Source organism: Felis catus, chromosome B2 (genome assembly GCF_018350175.1).
Source record: "Felis catus isolate Fca126 chromosome B2, F.catus_Fca126_mat1.0, whole genome shotgun sequence".
Classification (NCBI taxonomy): domain Eukaryota; kingdom Metazoa; phylum Chordata; class Mammalia; order Carnivora; family Felidae; genus Felis; species Felis catus.
Genome location: NC_058372.1, coordinates 36,480,388 through 36,503,893, shown reverse-complemented (window position 1 = coordinate 36,503,893; position 23,506 = coordinate 36,480,388). Strand labels below are relative to the sequence as shown.

The window sequence follows — 23,506 nt, the reverse complement described above, 5'->3', positions numbered from 1 at the left end:
TTATTATGTGTCTAGCTGGCCTATAATGCAACCACAGTGATTAGTGGCAATGGGTCCAAACTCTGATTTACAAGTACAGGTAACCTGTAATTTTCCTCTCCCTAAACTTTTCTGAAATCTATACATTGTGTGAGGTGCTTTTAAAATCACCTATTATTCACATATTGACTATCAAATCATCTATTTATACAGTGTCTTGCTATCTCATTCTGTTTCTTAATATAAGCAACAATTCAGGCAGATGAAAGTCTTTACAGAAAATAAAAACCAACACAAGAAAAAGCATTTAGCAGGTTATTTCCCTACCCAGTTTTCCATGTACTTGTCAAAAAACATGGAGTATTAGTAAACAGCCACTAAAACATACTAAGATAACCTGTGGCTTGTTTTCTACAATAAAACACAGGAAGACACACCTTTTAGAGAAATGTTTGCAGTCCTACCAAATATGCAGTATTCATCTTGTCCCCTACCCCAGGAATCAAATGAACTCTTTTAGGACCCAAGATGATGAGTGCACAAGGTAAAACATTTTTTTAATCCTTTTTTTCTTTGCCATGACAGATTTACTGTTTTGATCTTTCTTCAATGGTTACATTAAATGCTAATAAAAAATGAAAGGTTTATATCTTCCCTAATAGTCTCCTGATGGGAACTTGCATATTACACAAGTAGGTCAAATTTCTAATTTTCTGTCTCAAATGCTGATACTGCAGACCTGAGGGAAAAGCTATACCTGAAGGACCCAGGAGAAAAAGAATGAAAAAGAGAACTGAATTACACTTGAACTCATGCCCAAAGCCACCTCTCTTTAAAGCTCCACAGCATCCTTTCCAGAAGCGCCACAGACAGTATGTAATACTGACCAATACAGCTGGTTGAAATGTTTCAATGAATACTGACTCCACCAGGAGGTAAAACATACAACTGTAGGTATTTCTCAGATTTACAGAGCCACCTCTGATTTAACACTACCACCCTTTAGCTTCTGAATCAATTTAAAATATCTTATATAAACCTAACAACAATGAAACATTTCCCTTTAACTGGCTTCTGAACACTGATGTGGAAAGTGTTCCGCACATCAATCTTCTCTTAACTCCCAGGTGAAAGGGGGTTTCTCCTCTTGTCTTTTTTTTTTTTTTTTTTTTTTAATTCTCTTGTCTTTGTAAGAACAGACAATAATATCACAAGCAGATTGAGAGAAGTGAGTCAAGAAAACGTTCTGGGGGAGAACAGGGAAACAATGAACAATACAAGGGTATCTAGTTCATGTCACTATTCATCACACTGAAAGAAAAACAGGTAACCCAAAAGGATAAACATGGGTTTTCGAGGGGGGGTGGTGGGAAAGGAAAAGTAAAGAAAAAAGAAAAAAAAGTTTTAAAAGAAAAGAAAGCATGCAAGGGCTACACAGTTAAACAGAAATAACATGCTTCTTGTAATAGAGTGGAATTGATGATACTTTCTGCAAAAACTTGCCTTGATGTTTAATGGGACAGTTTCTAGTCCCATCTGCTTTCATCTCAGGCAATACTGTAACTCCCTTATGGCCCCACAAATGGTTATTTTACTTGCTATTCTACTAATTATAATCACATTTTTAACATACACACAGCATTTAAAAACCATCATTTTTCAAATCTATCAGAGAGAATATTATTTACTCAACATACTTGCTAGAAGAAGAGTAAAACTGAATATAGAATATATTGAATATAGATACGGTAAACCAAAAGGCTGTTGGCAGTACCATTAAGTTTGAAAGTTGCCTATGACTTTTTCCCTATTTTAACTTTCAAAATAAAGAAGCTATAAAATGAAAAAACAAAATCAAGGCACATAAGAGTGGTGAATTAGGTAAGGAGCAATTTCCTTTTTTTCATACACTAAAAAGTCTACCCCTTGATATATTCAACCTAGCATAGAGTGGAAGAGTTGGTTACTGCCTCACCTGGAAGGATCAGGGTCCTTGAGTTAGTTACGGTTCAAGGGTCCTCGTGGAGACAGACCATTTCTCCACAAAAATTCCAGGCAAGACATGGTTCTGTCAATTACAGCTTAAAATTTAAAGTTCATCAATAGCTATCTCCAATAAATGAAACACAAAACAACATATTTCTTTTGCTGTAACTCTCTGTAAAAAAAAGAAAAAGCTACAGGTCTTTAAACAAGAAATCCTACAAAAAGGTAACAAACTTCCCTCCTGTCCCACAAGGCACTTTAACCATAAAAATATGACCACATAAAATATTCACCTAAATATCCAAATACCTTCCAAATAAAACTATCTAGACCACAGCTTAGATTATAACATTTTGGCTTAAGATAGAACTTGATAGAAAAGATGAAGGACAAAAGGGAATCTTCCGGTAGTCTGTTACCAAGGAAAATGAACTATTTCTTTCATAATATACTCATTCTTGGCAAGAATGTTGTGAGAATTAACAAGGGAACATGTGCAAACCATTCTGAGCTCTTGGAAGAAAGTAAGTTCTCTCTAGTAATCTGAAAGTATGAAATGCTTTAACTCTCACATTCTAACCAAAAGCAACCTGGGAGTTGGCAGCATTTTTCAACTCTTTGCTGACTGTTGATATCACAAAGCCACACGCACCTTCACTTCATTTTTCTCTGCTTGAAAACCACAATGATCACTGTGTGTGTGTGTGTGTGTGTGTGTGTGTGTGTTTTCCATCCAAAGATTACAAAGAGTCTAAATGTTAATAGTTCTATGTGGCTAAAAGCCAGCATCTAACAAAAAGCCATTTCTCAGCAAGCTCACAAAAACAAACTGATCTTTCATTTGCCACTACTGTTCCTTTTTGTAATCTGCTTCTGAGACTCACAATCCTCACAAAGCAATTTCTAAAAGAGTTCCCCCTCTCATTTTGATGGTTGCAGACCAACCACTCTACACCACTGTCCACCTCTCTAAATTACAATACCCACTGATCAAGAAGTAGTCACCTGAAATGTAAACAGAGACATAATCAACCATTCCACGTATTGAAATCATATAATAACATGTCTGATGCTAATCTTCATATCTAATTTTCAAAGTACTAAAAAGAAATGACATATTTACTGAAGAGGTCACTAACCTTTTTTGAGTGTAAACACCTATCTAAGACATTTAGCTATGTACCTATATATATGTATGTATGTATATAGCTATGTGTATATATATATACACACATATACACATACACACACACACACACACACACACACATATATTTCTCAGGGCACCTGGGTGGCTCAGTCTGGTTAAGCATCCGACTTTGGCTCAGGTCATGATCTTGTGGTTCCTGAGTTTGAGACCCACATTGGGCTCTGTGCTGACAGCTCAGAGCCTGGAGCCTGCTTCAGATTCTGTCTCCTCCTCTCTCTGTCCCTTCCCACTCATGCTCTGTCTCTCTCTCTCTCTCTCTCTCAAAAATAAATAAACATTAAAAAAATAAATAAAATATATATTTCTATGTGTATTTGCTTGCTTTAAAGTATGTGCATGGACTAATATATAATTATGAAATCAATCTGCAAAATAGAAATTTTAAAAGCCTGACATAAAGAGCTTTTACTATTTTCTCCCTATACTTCACAGCCTTTTATATTGTATGCCCCTCTTCAGGGACCACCGACTTAAAGAACCACTTTATTCTAGACTAAGTTACGTATTCTTTTTCTAATTTCACGTCATTATTACGCTAGAGGATGCTTTAGGACCAAATCTGTATGGATAGATTAGCTGGGAAGAGTTGGTATAGTCAGAAGGTCTCACTCTACAGCTCCTAAGAAATAACATGTGGCTGTAAGATAATCTTTTACTGATCATCTATGCCTGAAGCCTGTGTTCTGAGAGACCGTTAGGAGAGCTACTATTACGGTACCCACTGTGGCAGAAGCACTACAGGGCATGTGTTAGAGGCATGAGTCCTATTCTTGAAGAACTTAGACATAAAGAATACAAGACACTGCAGCAACATAACAATAAGTAATTGGTGGTGATTCATAGGAAAAATGCCCAGAATCCCCATGATGAGCAACCTGCTGATTTCAGAACAGCAAGATGGAAACAAAGACAGTCAACCTGTGATTCCCAAAGCAAATCATTTAATTTACCTCTGAAAATCAGGAAGTTCTGCCCTCTAGAGTCAAGCCATTGTGTAAGGCTGAAGTCATCCACCTAGCTCAAGGAGCCTGAGGGGGCACAGATAGGTTTCTTGAAAAGAAATGCAGCAGGCTGAACCTGATGGCCTTTAATGTCCAAGCTAAGAAATCTCAACTTTCTTTCAGACTTTTTGGAGACGACTTGCATGTTGCATTAATGTCCTTCCAAGCCAGAAATTCTCAATCTCTTTTTAGTTAAGAGGTATGTGTTCCCCCAAAATGAGGCCTGGAAATGTATGACTGAGAGCTCAATGCCTCCCTTATCATTTCATTTGTGGAGACCTAAAAATATTACCCTCCTCAGTTCCTAACATAGTACTGACATACAACAACATAATGTGAACAGAATGTGATCAACATAAAATCAATTAATGAAAGTAGATATGGCAATACATTCTGGTAAATTATAATCTATTCCTTTCTGCCTAAACTACCTATTAATGTAATATCAATACCATGTGTATACAGTTGGCAATCATATACATATAATCTTTAGTGACAGCACCTACCCTTATTGAAGACCTATTATGTGAGCTTTATGCATAGTACTTCTCACATCAAACCTACAAGACAGATTCATTATCCATTTTACAGATGAAGAACAAATTTTGAGAGGTTTACTTATTTACTCAGAATCACATTTTGTAAATGGTCAGGCTAGGATCTGACACCTGATTTGCTTCTAGAACTCACACTTTTATTATTACTTTTCTAAGTAGCCTTCACACCCTGATCTCATGACCCTGAGATCAAGACCCGAGTTGGGATCAAGATTCAGACACTTAATTGACTCACCCAGGCACCCTGTAGAACTTGCATTTTCAAACTACTTCACAAAATGCTATGTTTCAAAATCTTGTGTTTCTCTATCTCCATAATTCATCAATGATATGCTTTTCCACAGTCTGGCTGGGAGTATAAGTAATTACAATAAAATGCAATACCCAGTGACGTTATATTGCAGAAAACAACAATGGCTTTAGCATCTCAAAGATCTGTGTTCAACAAAGTGGCAATAAACAGAGGGAGGTGGCTGGGACAATGAGCGAAAACAGGTGGTGGGAATTAAAGAGTACACCTAGCATGGTGGGCACTGAGTGATGTACACATTTGTTGAGTCACTATATTGTAAATCTGAAACTAAAATAATACTGTATGTCAACTATACTGGAATTAAATTTTAAAACTTAATAAAAAAAAAAGATCCATGTTCAAGTCCTGACTCTTACTAGTAATATTACCACCCCAGGAATATACTTAACTTTCTGAGTGCCCATTTATGTCATCTATAAAGGAGGAGTAATTATCTTGCAGAACTGTTCTGAAGATGAAATGAGTATGTATATAAAGCATATTGAATGGTACCTGGTAATGTAGTAAGCATGCAATAAACACTGTTACTATGTTTGGATATATGAAGCAGAACAGAGGAAACAGATATGCCTAGAAAATGAAGCACACAAGTACATGATATTCAGGAAGGGTTCCTGCTAGTTTCAGTGTCTAAGCTGAGCATGAGCCTCCTTCCTAAGTCTCTGAGGATGACTCAAGGTACTTGAGGCCCATTCCCTGACTACCTCAACATGTTAGTAGTGCCAAAGGTAAAGTCTGCCCTGAGATCAAAGACTGAAAGGAAAGAAGAAAGACTAAAGTGTAGTGTGCATGTGAAGTGCTGAGATGAAAGGGCTCTGAGTGTTTCCAAGCTTCTGGCTGAAGTGGGTAGGAAGCTGGCTCTCTGACTTCTTACTGGCTGGTCGGGATGGCCTGTCTTACCCCATGACACAGCTCACTTCTATCTTAACCACGAACTACTGAGGGGAGCTTGGGTGCTGGGCACAGAAAGGATGAGAGCATGCCAGGACTATCTCACACCTTGCCTCAATACTAGTATAGGAGAGTAAATTTAAGTTCCTCAGAGTTCAATGCCTGGATCTTACTCTAAAACTGTGCAAGGACAGGCCTATTTCAGGTTTAACATCAAAACTATGAGCATTTAAAGGGACTGAGGTTTCAGTTTAACTTTGTACACAGAAATAGTTTGTGCTATTTCTACTGGGGAAAAAGACTTTGTGACCTTTAGAAAAACAATATAATTACTTTGACTCCTCAAAATATAATCTTTAAGTTATTTTAAATAGTAGGCAGCATTATTAGAAAAGGCAAATATTGTTTAAAGTAAATGAAGCTACAGACTAAGGGAGCAATGGACATTACGACTGCTCTTTAGAAAGTTGTAAGATTCATGACTTCATGTCTAATAAAAATGTCACAGATGCACAAAGATGTTTTTGGGATTCAATGCATCTAAAAAGAATGACTTCAGCATACCTCTGGCTTTAAGACAAATGGAAAAAAATTTTCTAAAACTATTAGGATACTACAATTATCAAGTTAAAACGTTGATTATCTGTACCACAACTTCTTTCACCTTCCACCTCCATTATCTAAACAATGTTATTTTTTTTTTTTTCAGTAGGTCCAAGACAGACAAATTAGACACATGCCAGAAACTAGGCAATTACTTGTATTTTCTGTATGTTTCATGTCTTAATAGTATTCTTCAGATATTAGGAAGTAGGTAAATTTTCATGTCCACCCTTCTTGGTTCTAGCTGCCAGCATTAACTCATTCTGACCTCTAAGAGCACCACTGTGACCCCCTGTTCACTCCACTGCCACTCCCAGAACTCAGCACATAATAAATACATCACCTTCACAACTGATGTAAGAAATTAGAGAATGCCCTGGCAAAGACACCATGTTTAAACCAGTAACTAATTTCTGTGAAGAATCCAGATAAGAATGAATCCAGATAAGAATGATGTACGTACCTGTACCACAGGATCTTTTGGTTGGTGTGATTAACGAGACATGAGCTGTGTCTGTGCATGGCCCACCTAGAAACAGAAAGGCAGGCACATCAGTCAGGACATATCTTCTACATGCCCAAAGTTGCTATCCTGGATAAAGAGAAACCTAAAAAGGCAGGGATCAACCTGCAAATATGCATGAGGAGGGGCAGTAGGAAAGATGGTGGTGGTAGCGGAAGGCTAATTTCTAAGGACCTAATTTTAGCTCAGCAATTTAGACTACAGGTCCACAGTCTTTCTAAATTACAACATGCTTTTCATAAAAAATTATTGAGTTCCATAATGTTCAGAACTTAAGGATATAATTTTAACTAGAATTCTGATGCAGGTGAGAGAAAATTACCCAAAAGTTTGGGAAGATGAGTTTTTCCACAAAGCAATAAGCAGGAGCACTCCCTCTTAAGTTGATCTCGGCAGTCACCTTACCTTTAAATTTATTGTATTTAATAAATGGGCAATAAATTGCCCATAGCCTTACTTAAAGAGGAAGAACACCCAAAGGAACAAAACACTGCTTTACAGAAGAAATAAGGATCATTTCAATATATAAAGAGAGCATTACTGAACAAGGAAGAATATCTAGTTCAATTATAAGACTATGATAGAAAGAGGGGCTTTTATGGAATCTTGTGAGCCCAGAGATCTAGTAGATAGACATAATTCAAGAGTATGCAAGAGATATAGTCAGTTTATATACTGGGTGAAGGCTTGAAAAGCAGTAATTTCATTCTGCACAATCAGGACCATCAACAAATTCTTAAGTTGATATTGATATATATACCCCAACACTCCCATATTGGAGACCACACCCTACCTTCTGAAAAAGGAAGTTACTGTATAAACATGAATACTAGTGGTTCTTGACATACCCTAGGAAGAGCAGTGGTGGTGATCATAAAGGAGTAAAACAGGCAAATGTTACACTATTCTGAAAAGGTTCCTCAGGTGATGATGACTAGCAAAGGGATACATGGTTTCTTGGCACAGCTGTAAGCCAATAATGACAAGACTTCCTATCACTGAAGTTACCCACTGAAAAGGAAGGAAAGGTGAAAGAGCTCTGAGCCCTATCCTAGAGTTCATGCCACCAACATCCATAGGTTTAGGGACCTGGAGATCCCACGTAAGAAGTTCATCATTAGTTCCACCCTTTCCTACCCCAACGCCATAAGAGCAGCAAACCTTAGCGGGTGTAAGACGACACAGAGGGGAAACAGAAGGGAGGAAAAACCAAGCAGGTGTATTGTTAATGTCAAACAGGTCTTAGTAAGCCCTACTATTTGTCACCACATGGGTTAGTCTCATGCTCAAGGAGTTTATACTTTTGTTAGGAAGACAAAATTTGTGTAAAGAAAAAACAATACATGACAGCAAAAAAGAGCTGAATGGGAAATGATCAAGTACCAAACACTATGGAACAAATAATAAATGCTAAATGTAATCAGGAAGAATGTTATCTATCACTGGCCAGCATCACCTGGAAATACATCTCAAGAATTTGAAAATGAAGGACTGAAAATTAGGCCAAAAAAGCAAGACATTTCAATTAAAATTTTTTCTACAAACATCACAAACTAGAGAAAGCTCAACATGCTAAAATTCCAGAGTCCAAATGGGCAACTGTGACATGACAAATAGGCAACATGAAGAGAAAACGGGCTGCTGGAAAACGGATACAGATCCCACATCCATAAGAACCCTCTTGACACTGGCTTCTATAGTTCCATAAATAAGTTAGCTTTTTCCTCCACGTGAGGTTTTTGATTTTAGTTTTGTTGTTGTTGTTGTTGTTGTTGTTGTTGTTGTTGTTGTTAATTGAAGCATTTTGCTTTCTGGGAAATGATAGGCTGTTACAGAAGACTCCATTTAAAGTCCTGCAGCTACTCCCTACTTGCTCAGTAATCCTGGGTAAGTTTAATAAAAAACATGGACGTCATAAATTGCCCATAAGCCACAGTGTTGATGAGATCATCTGTACAAAAAGACTTCATAAACTATAAAGCTTTATATTATGTATCATCACTTTCTCTTCCACCAGATTTTATGCTCCCAAGAGCCAAGACCTACTTTGTCATCTACTCTTGGGTCATGGCAATGTCAACAGTGGGCAATTAATAGTGTTTATTAAGTGACCACTGCAAGCTGCTTGATGAAATCGGGAGAGTGCATTTTTTAAAAGTTTTAAATTGAGGTATTAGATAAAGAAAATACTAGAATGAAGCACGTAAATCACACAGTGAAGGGTTTTTAACATACATATATATATATATATATACACATATATATATATATATACACATATATATATATATATATATATATATATTTGCATAACAACCATCAGATAAATATACTAGAACATTTTCAGAATCCAGAAAGTTCAAAGGAGCATTTTCAAGATACAGATTCCTAGACCCAGACTCTGGAAATTTTGATGCAAAAGGTTCGGGTGGGCACAGGAAGCAATTTTAGTGCACATTTTAAAACCAGCTGAACACAATGTAAATATTAACAACCCAGTCAGTTCTAATCTCTGATAACATTTTCTTTAACTCCCAGCTCAATATCTGGCCAAGATCACAGAGTACCCACAGCATCGCAAGCTGCACAGAGCACAAGAGTCAATAACAACCTAACTAATGGAATACTTTTTTAAAAGGATACAACATAATTCATCCAGTAAAATTATGAGAGAAGGGAGAAATTGGTCACATCAAGACCCCTAAAGAAATTTAGCTGGGACTCATGACTTAACACTCCCATGTTGACAAATGTAATCTTTACCTCAATCTGTAGATTGAGAGCTGATCCTTTTTAAGATTCCTAATGAATGAATTTCTGTAGGCCTTGGCAAATACGCAAATAACTTTAAGGCTACCTAGCATATCTCAACATGCATCATCATGAAAGTGTTCTCCAGAGAGCTTGTTAAACTAACAACCCAATCCAATGTATTCACTACATTATAGTAAACTACAAATAGAACCATAGTTGAGCCAAAACAAATTGACAGCATGAGTAACTGGCAGTGATAATATATCCCAGCTTTGATAATTGGACAATATTATAAACAGAAAGCTTGGAATTAAGTTTGGTCTGGCAGACTATAACCTATGAAACTCTTTAAAATCCAAAACAGATGCATATGAGCACCACACATATATTCTACACTAATTGTGCTGTCATACAAAATTCCTTTACTCTCACATAAAAGGAAGAGTCACAGGAGATATTATCTACCTTTACACAATTACAGATCTTCCTCAACTTACGATGGGGGTTACGTCCCAAAAACCCATCATAAATTGAAAATCCTAAGTTGGAAATGCATTTAATACACCTAACCTACTGAATATTCTAGTTAGCCTAGCTTGTTTCTTAAATGTGCTCAGAACACCTACATTAACCTACAGCTGGGCAAAATCATCTAACACAGAGCCTATTTTATACTAAAACATTAAATACCCTGTCTAATTTATTGAAGAGCATACTGAAGGTGAAAACCAGAATGGTTGTATGGGTACAAAATGGGTCTAAGTGTGTTGGTTGTGGACCCCTGTGATGGTGAGGCTGGGGGCTGTGCTCACTGCAGCTGCCCAGCATCACGAAAGGGTACTGTAGCATGTATTATTAGCCGAGGAAAAGATCGAAATTCAAAACTCGAGTATGGTTTCTATTGAATTCCTATGGCTTTTGCGCTATCGTAAAGTCTAAAAATCATCCCAAGCTGAACCATGTTAGGTCAGGGACCACATGTAATTCCAAATCAACTCTGTTAAAATGAATACAGAAAATTAAGGACCACTCAAGGGGAATCTTTTCAAGTTTTTGTCCACAACAATAAAAATATAACATGGGTGCCATGTGGTTATAGCAAACAAAACAATTTTGAGAGCTGATGGTGAGGGTCAAAGTCAGGGCACCTGTTCATCAAATAATGGAGTTGGCTTTTCTTTACTGGGCTTTCTAATGCCTGAGGGAAAGGCAGCATATGGTCAAGTCATTGTAAATCCTGCTCTTATTTTTGGGCCTACCACCTCTCCTTTCCAAGCAGCAGGGTAGACAGAGCTAATAACTGAAAAGCAAGGTGAGGAAGCCTCTTCACGACTGGGTTCTATAAGTGAATATAACGTGTGTGTATGTGCATGTGTGTTATGTGTTGAGTGGGATCATGGTTAGGAAATGAAATGTATTTCAAAGCACAGCATGATTCACACCACTACTGTCTAGTCTACAGTAGTGGCAATTGAGTTCAGAAAAATAAGTTTTGGGTTTCTGAATATGAAAAAAAACAAACACCATAGTTAAAGTTCCTTGTTTAATAACAGGCTCTCTGCGAATTCTGAACCAGATGATATCAAGATTAACCAACCTAAACTAACTTTTAGACAGTCACTGAGAGTACTTTTTTGCTTTCTTTTGCTAAGACATATTAAATATCTGTTTTTTCAAATCTCTTCACTATCTGCTGATATTTAATAACAGACTATAATTTTGCATTTGATATTACATCCAGAGGACTTTTTACTAAGTTTCAATAATTTAGAGTCTGGAACTTCAAGTAAATAATGTTTGTGGTAGCTTGTGGTTTGTGGCCACAAGTCTGAACACACTATTTTGTCTTCTAGGGGATGTTTCTATTCTTGTGTTAAAGGTGTCCTACATAACGTAGCACTATGGATTGCATTTGCAATTTCACATGAGAGGCATGAAATAAAATTCTTCGGCTATATTCCCAACAAGAGATCTTTATACTGTTTCTAATAAGGTAGTGGATTTTCTTAGAGAAGCAGTACTAACTTCAGTCCTGTACAGTTGAAGGGTCAAATCTGCATACTAACTTCACTGTAACTTGCAAAACCAGAAGGATTGAATGAAGGTATCCCATTATCAACATTCAAATTTCAAACTGAAGTAGAACTCTTAAATTTTCTGTCAGATTCCTATAGAGTTACTGAGTATGTCAAAAAAAAAAACCTCTGAGCTACCTATGTAGTAGTCAATCTCAGACTGGTTGAGGTCTGTGACTCAAGGAGGAAGCAGAGAACACAGGCTTAGAGGCAGCTGTGTTTAGGATTGCAATCATCTTAGGCACTCTAAATCTAAGGCTGAATAAATACAGAAAAATAGTATTTCTCCTTAACCCCGAAAATAGAGATGAACAATCTACCCAGAAAGGTTTTGGGTGATGACTGGTTATTTTTGGCTTCTGGATCCCCTAGCCCTCATTGGCTGCAGGTATACCATGTGTTAAAGCACATCAATTAGGAAAAATGGACTGTCAAGGAGTCAGTCAGCTAAAAATTGCCAGAAGCCCAATAATGAAACAAATATTCTACTATCAGCTCTTCATGGTAACTGCAAAACATTAATACACAAAAATAGCCATTCCTTTTGCAAATTTATAACACTTCAATATTCTTGCTTAATTAACATGACATTTACATAACAGTATCTAATTAATTTCCAACTAAAGGCACTATGGGCTAATTAGAAATGCATCATCCTTTTTTAACCAGCTTGTCAATTCCACTCTATCATAATCTGCACATTGTTTACCTTGCAGCATCTCACTTTCCTAGGCTCAGTGTTCAAAAGGTGATCTCTGACAACAGATTCAAGAGCTACAATTCTCCTCACTCTCAAGAGATTTATAGTATCTTATCAAGAGTTTTTTGATGAGACAACTTAAAGAAAAAAAAAAGCAAAAAACAAAAAGCCTATGCAACAGAGATAGTGAAATAAACTCTACATTGTCTCCTGATGTGGCTATATTAAGAATGTAAAACTATCTTTTAAAAATATTCAAAGAATCTAGATTTCTTTTGCAATAAGATATTTCTTCTCTAAAAAGCCTTCAATACACACACAGACACTTAAAACAGTAAATGGTAAGAAATGACCAGTAAGAAATGAATATCAAGGACAGATCAGAATGCATAAGAAAATAAGTCATCTCCCCTTCAGAAAAAAGTCAACCTCACCCTAAACCCGCAAATCATGAATTGTTTTAATCAGAAAGAACACACCTAATCTATCTACATAATTGAGTTTGAAAAGCACCATCGATTAAAAACAAGGATACATAAAGATACAATGAACGGAAATCTAAGTATACAGAAAATCTTCAGCACAGATAATAGCCCTCCCATTTCTCCAAATGAAACTTTCAAATTAAACAATTTACAAAGCTTGTTACAGAATCTAAGTGTTAATCTCTCAGTCAGAAGTTGTAATCCTAACTTACTGAATGATCTCTCGCACCATTTAGATCTAAATTAGGGATTCATGAGAAGGGGATTTTCAAAGTGGGTCACAAATTGCAATTGGTAGATATCTATTCTGCTTATAAAGGGCTTCTCAACAAAATTTCATTACCATTCTACCCCCCCTCCCCTAAATAAGTATCATGCTGGGCAGCTCTGCAAATGTTAGTGTATGTTTGTGTGTGAGTATGCTTATTAGCCTATTTGTCCAATAGAAATAAAATTAAAAATCCTCCCATACCACCTTCCCCAGAGAACAGCACTACAAGCAAAATGAAATCAGTATGCTTTCATTCACCTAGTACTGATGGACTCTTACAGGAGTTAAAGTGGACATCCCTGCTGGGGCCAGGGAATGTGTTTTGGAAGAAATACTCTCATGACCCAGCAATGGCCTTAAATGGAATGAGCCTCAAGGGCAAGGGTAAAAGTCTGACTCATTTTAGTAATCTAGCACATTAGGTTTTCAAAAATGTATTTTCCACTGCTAAATGAAAATGACCCAGGCCAAAAGCAGTTACTGAACATACATAACTATTCAGAAGGGAAATGGAACAATTTTAAAAATAGTTGATTTTCACTATATTTACATGTTGATATAGCACAACAGTTCTCATTTTAGTCTTGGGAACTTTTTACACTTAAAAATTATTAAGGACACTAAAGAGCTTCTGGTTATATGGGGCATATCTACTGATATGTACCTGATCTGAAATCAAAACCGAAAAAATTTAAAAACACAGCTTCACTTAAAATTCACAAAATAATTACGTGTCAACATAAAAACATACCATTTTAGGAAAAGCAATTACACATTTTGAGAAAATTATGAAGAGTTGTCTTAAAGGAAGACATCTGAATTTTCATATCTACATTCAATTTTAAATGAAGGATATCACGAAAAACCACCCTTCACACAGATACACAGTGGGAAAGGAAGGCCCTTATGGTGCCCTGAGTCGATCTTGGGGACTTTATAGGTCCTTGGGCCACACTTTGAGGAGGACTGGTATAGAACAAAAAAATGAATCTAAAGGTTAATATAATTTCCAATTTCTCCATACTTTCCTCACATGTCAATTGGTTTATTCTGGTCTTGCAGAGACCAACTGGATGCACTAGTAGTAATAACAGTAAAACACTGAGCTCATTCTCAACAAAATGTTCAATATTTAAGCAAATACAGAAAGGCAAGGGGGTAGCAGAATAAACTCTATGGTCATAATTTCAACCAGGACATTTTGTTTCTGCTACTTATATACTAAGAGTAAAAACGTGTTTCAAGGAATTCAAAAAATTCTGAGCAATTAAATGTTTGATTTCAGTTTTTCAGATGTGATCTCTCAGAACCCCGTATGATCAGAACAGAGCTTCCAATACATTAGGAAACTGACAAACATCCAACATCATATCCAAATGTGATAAAGTCCAATAGCAATTAACATTGAAATTCTAAGATACCACCATCTTAGGGATCAAAACTAGAACCCTTTTGGGGCACCTGGGTGGCTCAGTCGGTTAAGCATCTGACTTCGGCTCAGGTCATGATCTTGAGGTCTGGGAGTCCAAGCCTGGCTGTCAACTGTGCTGACAGCTCAGAGTCTGGAGCCCAGTTCAGACTCTGTGTCTCCCTCTCTCTCTCTGACCCTCCCCAGCTTGCACTCTCTGTCTTAAAAATAAACAAACATGGAAACACACACACACACACACACACACACACACACACACACACCAAAAACTAGAACCCTTTTTTGAGAGGTCCAAATATCACCTAGCTAAAAGTTCTATTTTTAGATACTTCTTTCTCTGTGATAAAACTTATTTAATATGGATATGAAATCAGGAGCTGTCACTTCTTCAATTTAGGCTTCAGTTCTAACTCTTTACAGGCATAACTAACGCCCAACACAGATTTCTGTATTTGCATTTTACCATCAACATGAGCATGAATCTCATAACATTAATGGAGAAACCACTCAGCAATTATAAGAGCTTTTATTTTTGACATCATAGTTCAGCTACCAAAGATGCTCTCCTAAATCTTGGCCTACGTCAGCAACTGAAAGGCTGCAATGCCCTCCTCAGAAAGAAGTTACTTGTGCATGTTCTTTGTAAGACACTTTAGATAAAATGGAAAAAGACATTATTTAGGCCACAGATACGCCCTGTGGACATTTAAAAAGAATTCTGAATGCAGGTGCCTTCTTCCTTGGCCTTTGGTGAACCTCTCCTATAGGTAGCTGCACACTGCTGTCAATGTGTTCACAGTGACATTGGTTGTAAGGTACCTGCATCCAACCTCCTTGTTCTACAGAAGCAAATGCTAGCAGGTCTTACCAATGGGACCTCTCTTTGCAAAAACAGAGCCACAATTTGAATTATGTAGAGAAGTGTTTATACTGATATTTTGAAATTTAAAAACTTCCTCGCAAAGATGGCATCCTGTTTCTATTAAACCAAAAAATTGTCCTTTTGATAGATCAAAAAGTGAAGTGGTTTATGAAATTACAGACCACGTGAATATAAAACATAAAGTATATATGTAGTCACTTTTTGGCACTGGCAGCTTTGAATTTTAAGAGAGAAGTTCACAAACACAATTAAAATATAAAGTTAAAATAACCACTTTTAACACATCCAAATAGATAGCCCTATTAGAATACGATTTTTTCAGCCAAACGCTTCTGTCATAATAAAACTTAGATTTAGTTTCAAATTGACACTGTCACCCATTACTTGTATCAACGCAAAATAAAAATATGACAATTGCAAAGGGCTAAAGCTGTGTGAAATGTAATTGTTCACTGTGACCTTTACTTTCACAGCAAAGTACAGAATACTTCACTTAATAAGAACATAAAACAAAAATCTGCATTTGCAAAGAGGGGGGCAGTGATAATGTTGCTTCAAAACCTAGTCTGAATATCAGTAACTGTATAATCTCATAGGTGCCTGAGGAAATCTTTATGGGAAATAAACCTTTCAGATTTGTAGACTTCTTAAGGAAGCCTGAAAAATGAGTATTTAAAACCTGCTAGTTTTCTGTATGGCAAAGGGGAATCCTAAAGGGGGAAATTGAAGTGATAAAAGAAATACTTATAAGCAAAAACTGTTACTTCACAAGCAAGTGACAGTCTTCCATTATTCCAAAAAAAAAAAAAAAAAGACAGTCTTCCATTATTCCAAATCTCTGGTGGATAAAAGAAATTAACTGTCACTACAACAAGGCAACCAAATTTCAAAATTTGGTAGAGAAACTGCCTTTCCGAGGTGCTTCATCTTGGGGTTACTGAATGGCACAGTCACAGAAAATAATAAAAGAACATTAAACAGCTGTTTCAAATCAGGTTCAGGCAATAACACACTTCTCTTTAATGTGCCAAAACACATGAGTTTTCCAAAAGTTAAAAATTAGAAAACTTTTCTAAGTATTTAAATTAGTAAGCATTTACTAAGTACTGCCTTGCCAAGCACTATGCTGGGTGCTCTGGGGAAAAGCAAAGCAACATATAATAAAGTCTTCACTAATTCTGGACTTACCCTCTAAGTTGGTACAAGGAGATGACATTATTTTGTCAAAAAGATAACCAAAACAATATGCGATTAGATGTTACAGGTAGGAAGTGGAGGAATTCCTTGGAGGAAGCAATTAGTGTTGATAAAATGGTTTTGAGATGGCTTCCACGAGCACAAATAAAAACGGTTAAGACAAGTGCCAGGGCATCTTCTGAGGACACCAAGGGTCTAGCATGGTTCAGAGCTGAACATCACTGCTGAAATGGGTGGCCTGGTCAGATACAATCAATGAGCGTCCAGATTACAGTGGAGGATGCCTGATACAGAATTAAGAATCTAAATGACCAGATGATGATAAGCCAACTAAAGAATTTCCTTTCTTGTTTAACATGATATCAATGGGAGGTTCTTGTGACAAACTTAAGGACTAGGATAAGAGTAGAAGATATGGCTATAATGCTGTAAAAACACAATGGTGGCAGTGACAACTTTCCAGACCTTTAACATCTCTCCATTAACTAGAAGATCATAAACAAAGAAATTAGGTAATATAACCAATATCAGTGAAATTAAGAATAAGACTTAGTTTGTGTACTTGGTATAATATATACTCTAAAGCTAATAAATGAGTGGTGCCTGGGTGGCTCAGTCAGTTAAGTATCCGACTTTGGCTCAGGTCATGATCTCAAGGTTCATGAGTTCAAGCCTTGCTTTGGGCTCACTGCTGTCAGCACAGAGCCCGCTTTCGGATCCTCTATCCCCCTCCCCTCTCTCTCCCCTCCCCGGCCTCAAAATTAAACAAACATTTAAAAAATATTAAAAAGTAAAGTTAATAAATGAAAGTTATGCATTCCAAGAAATTTAGAAGAATAGATGAAATGGATGTTTTTAATATCAAAATTGACTTTAAATAAGGTAGAAAATATGAAAAGTCCAATATCAGATATCAGGCCAATCAGCTTTATGAATAAGTTTTTCCAGCTTTCAAAGAATAGACACGTTACATAATGTGAGAACATAATACAAAAACCTGCTTAGAGCACAGGAAAAGATGAACAGCTTTCTATGAGATTAATGTAACTGATGCCAGAACTAGACAGGAATAGCATGCCCACAATAATATAAATACACATATACATAAAATTAACTCACTTGTTAAAAAGGTGTAAAATTTAAAATAAAATTAGCATTTTGAACCCAGCAGTATACTGAAAGAACTAGTAGAGTTTAATTCAGGGAATGCAAAGATAGTTTAATGCTGGAAATCCATTAAATTAAGAGATTACATATTAAAAGAGAAATCCATTTGATCATCTCCAAAGATGCCCCCACCAAAGGTATTTTATAAAATTCAACACTCCTCTCTGACTTAAAAATAAAAAGTGAGCAAGCTATAAATAAAAGAATTTCCTTCAACTGATAAATAATAGCTACAAAAACAAAAACAAAAACCCCACCACAAATACTAAAACGTGAAATGCTACTAGAAGTAGTCCTATTAGAGTTAGAAATGAGAAAAAGAAAAATATATAAAACTGGAAGGGAGAAAATCTTGTAATAAATGTTTAAGATTTACAAGAAGAAATGATAGGTGTTTACTCAAAAATATATAAGATTTGAATAAATGAAGACAAACAATATTCCTATGAGAAGGCCCAATAGTGTATTAAAATGTCAATTATTTCCAAATAAATCTACGTATCCCATATAATCCTAATCAGAATCACACTGTAATTGTTAACACAGCTTGACAAGCTGACTATAAATTCATCAAGAAAATACAAAAGAATAGCTAATATAATTTAGAAAAAAAAAATAAACTAAAGGGGACTAGCTCTACCAGACATCATTACATACCACAAAGATATATTCCAGTTTTAGGAATATACAAGTAGACAACTGGAGTAAAAGAAAAGAGCCTAAAAACAGATCTGTGTTTATATAATATTAATGGAATTACAAACCAGGCCTATTTAATAAATGGTTTTGAGATCACTGGTTCTCCATTCAGAAAAATTATAAAGGTAAATCCTTATACTCCTATCATATACAAAATGAATTCCAGATGGATTCAAGAGCTAAATACAGAAAAAGATAAATTATAAAAGTATTAAAATACATTAAAAAATATTTTTATAACCCTGTAGCAAAGAAAGCCTTCTAAGAAAGACACAACCCTAGAAGACAAAAGACCAACAGACTTAACTTTAAAAAACCTGTAAATTTTCAACTAAAATTTCAGACACCCAAATCAAAATTAAAAGCCAAGTGACATACTAGAAGAAAACATTTGCAAGATACGTAACAAAGACTTATGAGTTCCTACAAATCAGTAAGGAAAAGAGTTAATAAAAAAAATAAATAAGCAAAGAATAGAGATAGGCAAATCACTGGAGGCATGAACAGTTAACAAATGTGCAGCAGTGCTCAATCTCAGTATCAGGAGATGTCAGGGGAATGCAAATTAAAATGAGCTATTCTTTTGCCTACTGTCTCCTCCCCCCAGAACACCTAACAACGGTAAAAGTACGGGAAACACTCTCAAATACTATTCTTAGGGGTATATTTGATAATGTCATTTTGGGAATTAATTTGGGCCATGTATATCAAAAGTTAAAATATATATATACATATTCTGATTCCTTAGTTCCTCCTTCATGTATTCATCATGGAAAAATGACACATGCACCATTAGTCATATACAAAAATGTCTACTTCACATGGCTTATAGAGAAATGTTAGAAAGTCTCAAAAAAAGAGAAGATAATAAAAATATGAAATACTATGCAACAGCTTAAAAAGAAGTAGGCAGATCTTTATGTATTGATCTGACAAGATCTCTAAAATATACTGTTAAATGGAAGAACAAGTTATAAACAATAAATGGAATATGCACTCATTTGAATAAAAATGAAGAAAACTGGGGAACCTGGGTGGCTCAGTAGGTTGAGCGTCCAACTCTTGATTTCAGCTCAGGTCATGATCTCAGGGTCCTGGGTTTGAACGTTGGGCTCTGTGCTGAGCATAGAGCCTGTTTAAGATATTCTCTCTCTCTCTCTCTCTCTCTCTCTCTCTCTCCTTCTCTCTCTGCCCCCTCCCTCCCTCCTTCCCTTTCCCTTTCCCTTTCTCCCTCCATCTGCTCCTCTCCCCTAACTGCATGTTCTCTCTCTTAAAAAAAAAAGTTTTTAAAAATGAAGAAAATCTTTATGTATGCCAAAATACATATAACTTGAAAAAGAATGTATAACCCAAAATGAATAAACAATGGTTATCTCTGGAAAAAATGGGAATTTAGCGGGGCTTGGGGGTGGAGATATAAAAGAAGTATTTTCACCTTCTATTCTATATAAACCTGTATGTTTATTGTGTATTGTGTATGTTATTGATTTACTTGTGTACTTAAAAAATAGGATTTACAAATCTTTTAAGAAAAAAAAAGCCATCAAATGAGTAATTTAAAAATCATTGTTTTGCTTTAATTTGGTCTTTATTTTGACTACTTGTTGAAGGTCACATGATCCTATAAAGTGCCTCAACAAGTTTCAACCCAGATAACATTATGGAATAGAAATAATTTCAGTAAGAAAACACTGCTAAACTGCTCAAGTCCTTCTGCTTTTTGACAGGGATTAATTTAATGATTCCATACATTGATTCCTGGTAAATTACAGCCATTCAATTTGATACATCATATAACTGTACATTATCATACTGTACTGCAAAGTATCAATCTTTTTAGTACATAGCCATAATAAAAGCAGAATGCTTTAGAGAATCAGCTCCAGGATAAATAAATGCACTGAAAAAAAAATACCTTTAAATTAAAATCAAAAGAGACATTTAAAGTTTGGGCATTCTTCATTATGGGAAAGAATCTTCCACTTTGAGACTATTATATATCAGAAAAGCTCCATCTGTTGTATAATTATCTCTGATAAACGGCCTGATGCTTCGAGCTTCATTAGAGAAAAGGGAAGAGAAAGACACATACAGAAAGAACTGTGAATAAATCTCCCCACCGTATTTCACTTAAAACCAGCCCAGCAGGAAGTCATAAAGTATTTTTTTAATAGGTAATATTTTCTAAATGTTCTACTAGAATAAGCCAGCCTGTTTTGCCCAATATCGATCTGGTTTTCTGAAGTAGGCATAGTCCAAAAAAGGGAAAACTAGTTTCGCTGAAAGATTATTAGAAATTTAATTGGTAAAAACAAACAGTCTAACTACTTGGTAGCTGTGATATTCATTTTTCAGGGGACATTAATTTAACCACAGATAAAGAATGTTCTCAAATTTCTATTTTGGGAATCACTGTCATAATTAAAAGAAAATCCAGCCAGCACTTGGAAATGAAGCTTTAATCATTAACAATCTTCATTAACATTCCAGTTAGTATGGTTCTCACTTTTTCTGTATATTTTCTTTTGGCTATAACAAAAGCATCTCTTGGGTGGATGCAGTAGAGAAGAATATGAAAAATCTGGAGTATTATAGATGAAAAAGGCCCAGAGCTGAGTGCTAGTCCTGTCATGTGACTCAAGGCAAATTAGCATGCAAACCTTTTTCTCAGCTGTAGAATAATAGGAAGAATAGCTGCCCTGCCTACGTTGCACACGGTCAGAAAGATCCCAGGAAAATAATATTTGTTAAAGTGCTCTGCTAAACAGGGGTTAGCAAACTTTTTCTGTAAAGAATCACTGGGTCTTTGTAGCAACTACCCAATTCTGCCATTGTAGTGCAGAAGTAGTCATAGACATAATACATAAATGAATGAGCATGTCATATTCCAATAAAACTTTATCAACACTGAAATTTAAATTTCATATAAGTTTTACATGTCACAAAATATTGTTCTTTTGACTTTTTTCAATCATCTAAAATCATTACAGGCCACACAGAAACATGTGATAGTCTAGATGTGGCCCATGGGCCATATTTTGCCAACTCCTCTTATAAACAATAGTTTTATATATGTGGTGGCTGCTGTTTATTTCTTAGTATGTGCCTCTACAGAGCTTAGGAAAACTATTCTGTATGAGGTGGGCACTCTCTAACTGCTGGATGAGAATGTCAGAATATTTGTGGGGCGCCTGGGTGGCTCAGTCGGTTAAGCGTCCGACTTCGGCTCAGGTCATGATCTCATGGTCCGTGGGTTCGAGCCCCGCGTCGGGCTCTGTGCTGACGGCTCAGAGCCTGGAGCCTGTTTCAGATTCTGTGTCTCCCTCTCTCTGTGACCCTCCCCCGTTCATGCTCTGTCTCTCTCTGTCTCAAAAATAATAAACGTTAAAAAAAAAAATTAAAAAAAAAAAAAAAAAGAATGTCAGAATATTTGAAAACAAGCCCATTTCTTGCCATCACTCTTTCCTAGGTATGGATTTCAACTGTTTGAGTATCAGTTCTCTTCCTCTCCTGCCTTGAAAGAAACAGACCAGCCAAATCTCCTCCAACACCTCTATTTCTATCCAGTATGTAGTGGGCCTGGGAAAAAAAAAAAACAAAACCCAAAACCTAGGTAGGTACGCACATCAGAAGTCTCCTAAACATGTCTACCTGTGACATGCTCAGGATAACAAGAAAGCTGATTTATAAGACAGAGAAAGAAAAGGACATTTTTTCATCTTTTAAGCCCTATCTGATAAGACCCTGACTTAAGGTGACCAGTCAATATGCCCCTCATTTAAAAATAAAACAACTGGTTCCGGTGTTTTCTATCTACAACCTGACATTATCCTTTCTCCCTTTAAAAGCTGGGTGGAGGGGCGCCTGGGTGGCTCAGCTGGTTGAACATCCAACTCCTGATCTTGGCTCAGGTCATGATCTCACAGTTTGTGAGATTAGGTCCTGCCTACAGCTCTGTGCTGACAGTGTAGAACCTGCTTGGGATTCTCTCTTCCTCTCTCTCTCTCTCTACCCTTCCCCCTCTCTCTTGCTCCCATTCTCTCTCAAAATAAACATTAAAAAAAAAAAAAAGTTGGGTCAAGAAACAGAAGTACAAATCACACTTCATCTCCTCTATGAAAACCCTGGAAATTGGGAAAACAGCGAATAAGTAGCAAAAGCAGAAGAAAGGTTATTTTGTTCTTGTTAAATGTTTATGCAACATTCCTTCCTCTGTAGTTTACATTTGCACCCAATGTCCTTTATACCATAAATCACCACAGAGGCAGGAAGTTATGGTGTGATGCCAGAATCAGGCTACTGTGATCTTGGGTAAGATACTGAACCATCATCCTGTGCCTCCACCTCCACACCTGTGAAACAGATATGGTAACAATCTCTACCATACAGGGTAATTATGAAGATAAAGTAGGTTACTGCAGATAAAGTATTTGGAATAGTGCCTGGTACTTGAGGAGTCCAGAGCTAGCTGTTACCACTGTTATAGCATTTAAATACTGTGACAAGTCCTTTGGTCACTCTTTGAGTTTTGTTTACACTGCTTTTTTAAACAAGTTTCTAATGGCTTAAAAGTTCCACAGACTGTTCTGTAGTCACACAACAAAGGGAGAGGAAGAGGTATGTGAGTGTTCAGACAAAAAACACAAACTTTGTCTGGAGCTTTTGGATATCTGTGTTATTTGACATTCAGTCAGGTTTTAAGAAATTCTTCTGGATAAAAATCTGCCCTGCTTCTTTGCTTTACATGCTTGTCAGTAGGTCTTACCCTATCTGCAGTCTTTTT

General features: G+C 36.3%; 1 protein-coding gene across 6 annotated transcripts in view; it reads right to left on the bottom strand.

Moving 5' to 3' along the window:
- ZFAND3 (zinc finger AN1-type containing 3) overlaps positions 1-23,506 on the bottom strand; it is a 324,282-nt gene that overhangs the window by 50,152 nt on the left and 250,624 nt on the right. For 4 of the 6 annotated variants that reach the window (XM_023253933.2, XM_023253936.2, XM_023253935.2 and 1 more), the window contains one exon: positions 7,004-7,069. The exons of the other annotated variants lie outside the window; for them this stretch is intronic. In XM_023253933.2, the coding sequence (XP_023109701.1) occupies positions 7,004-7,069 (66 nt within the window). The remainder of the gene's footprint in view (positions 1-7,003; positions 7,070-23,506) is intronic. 6 annotated transcript variants of the gene reach the window in all.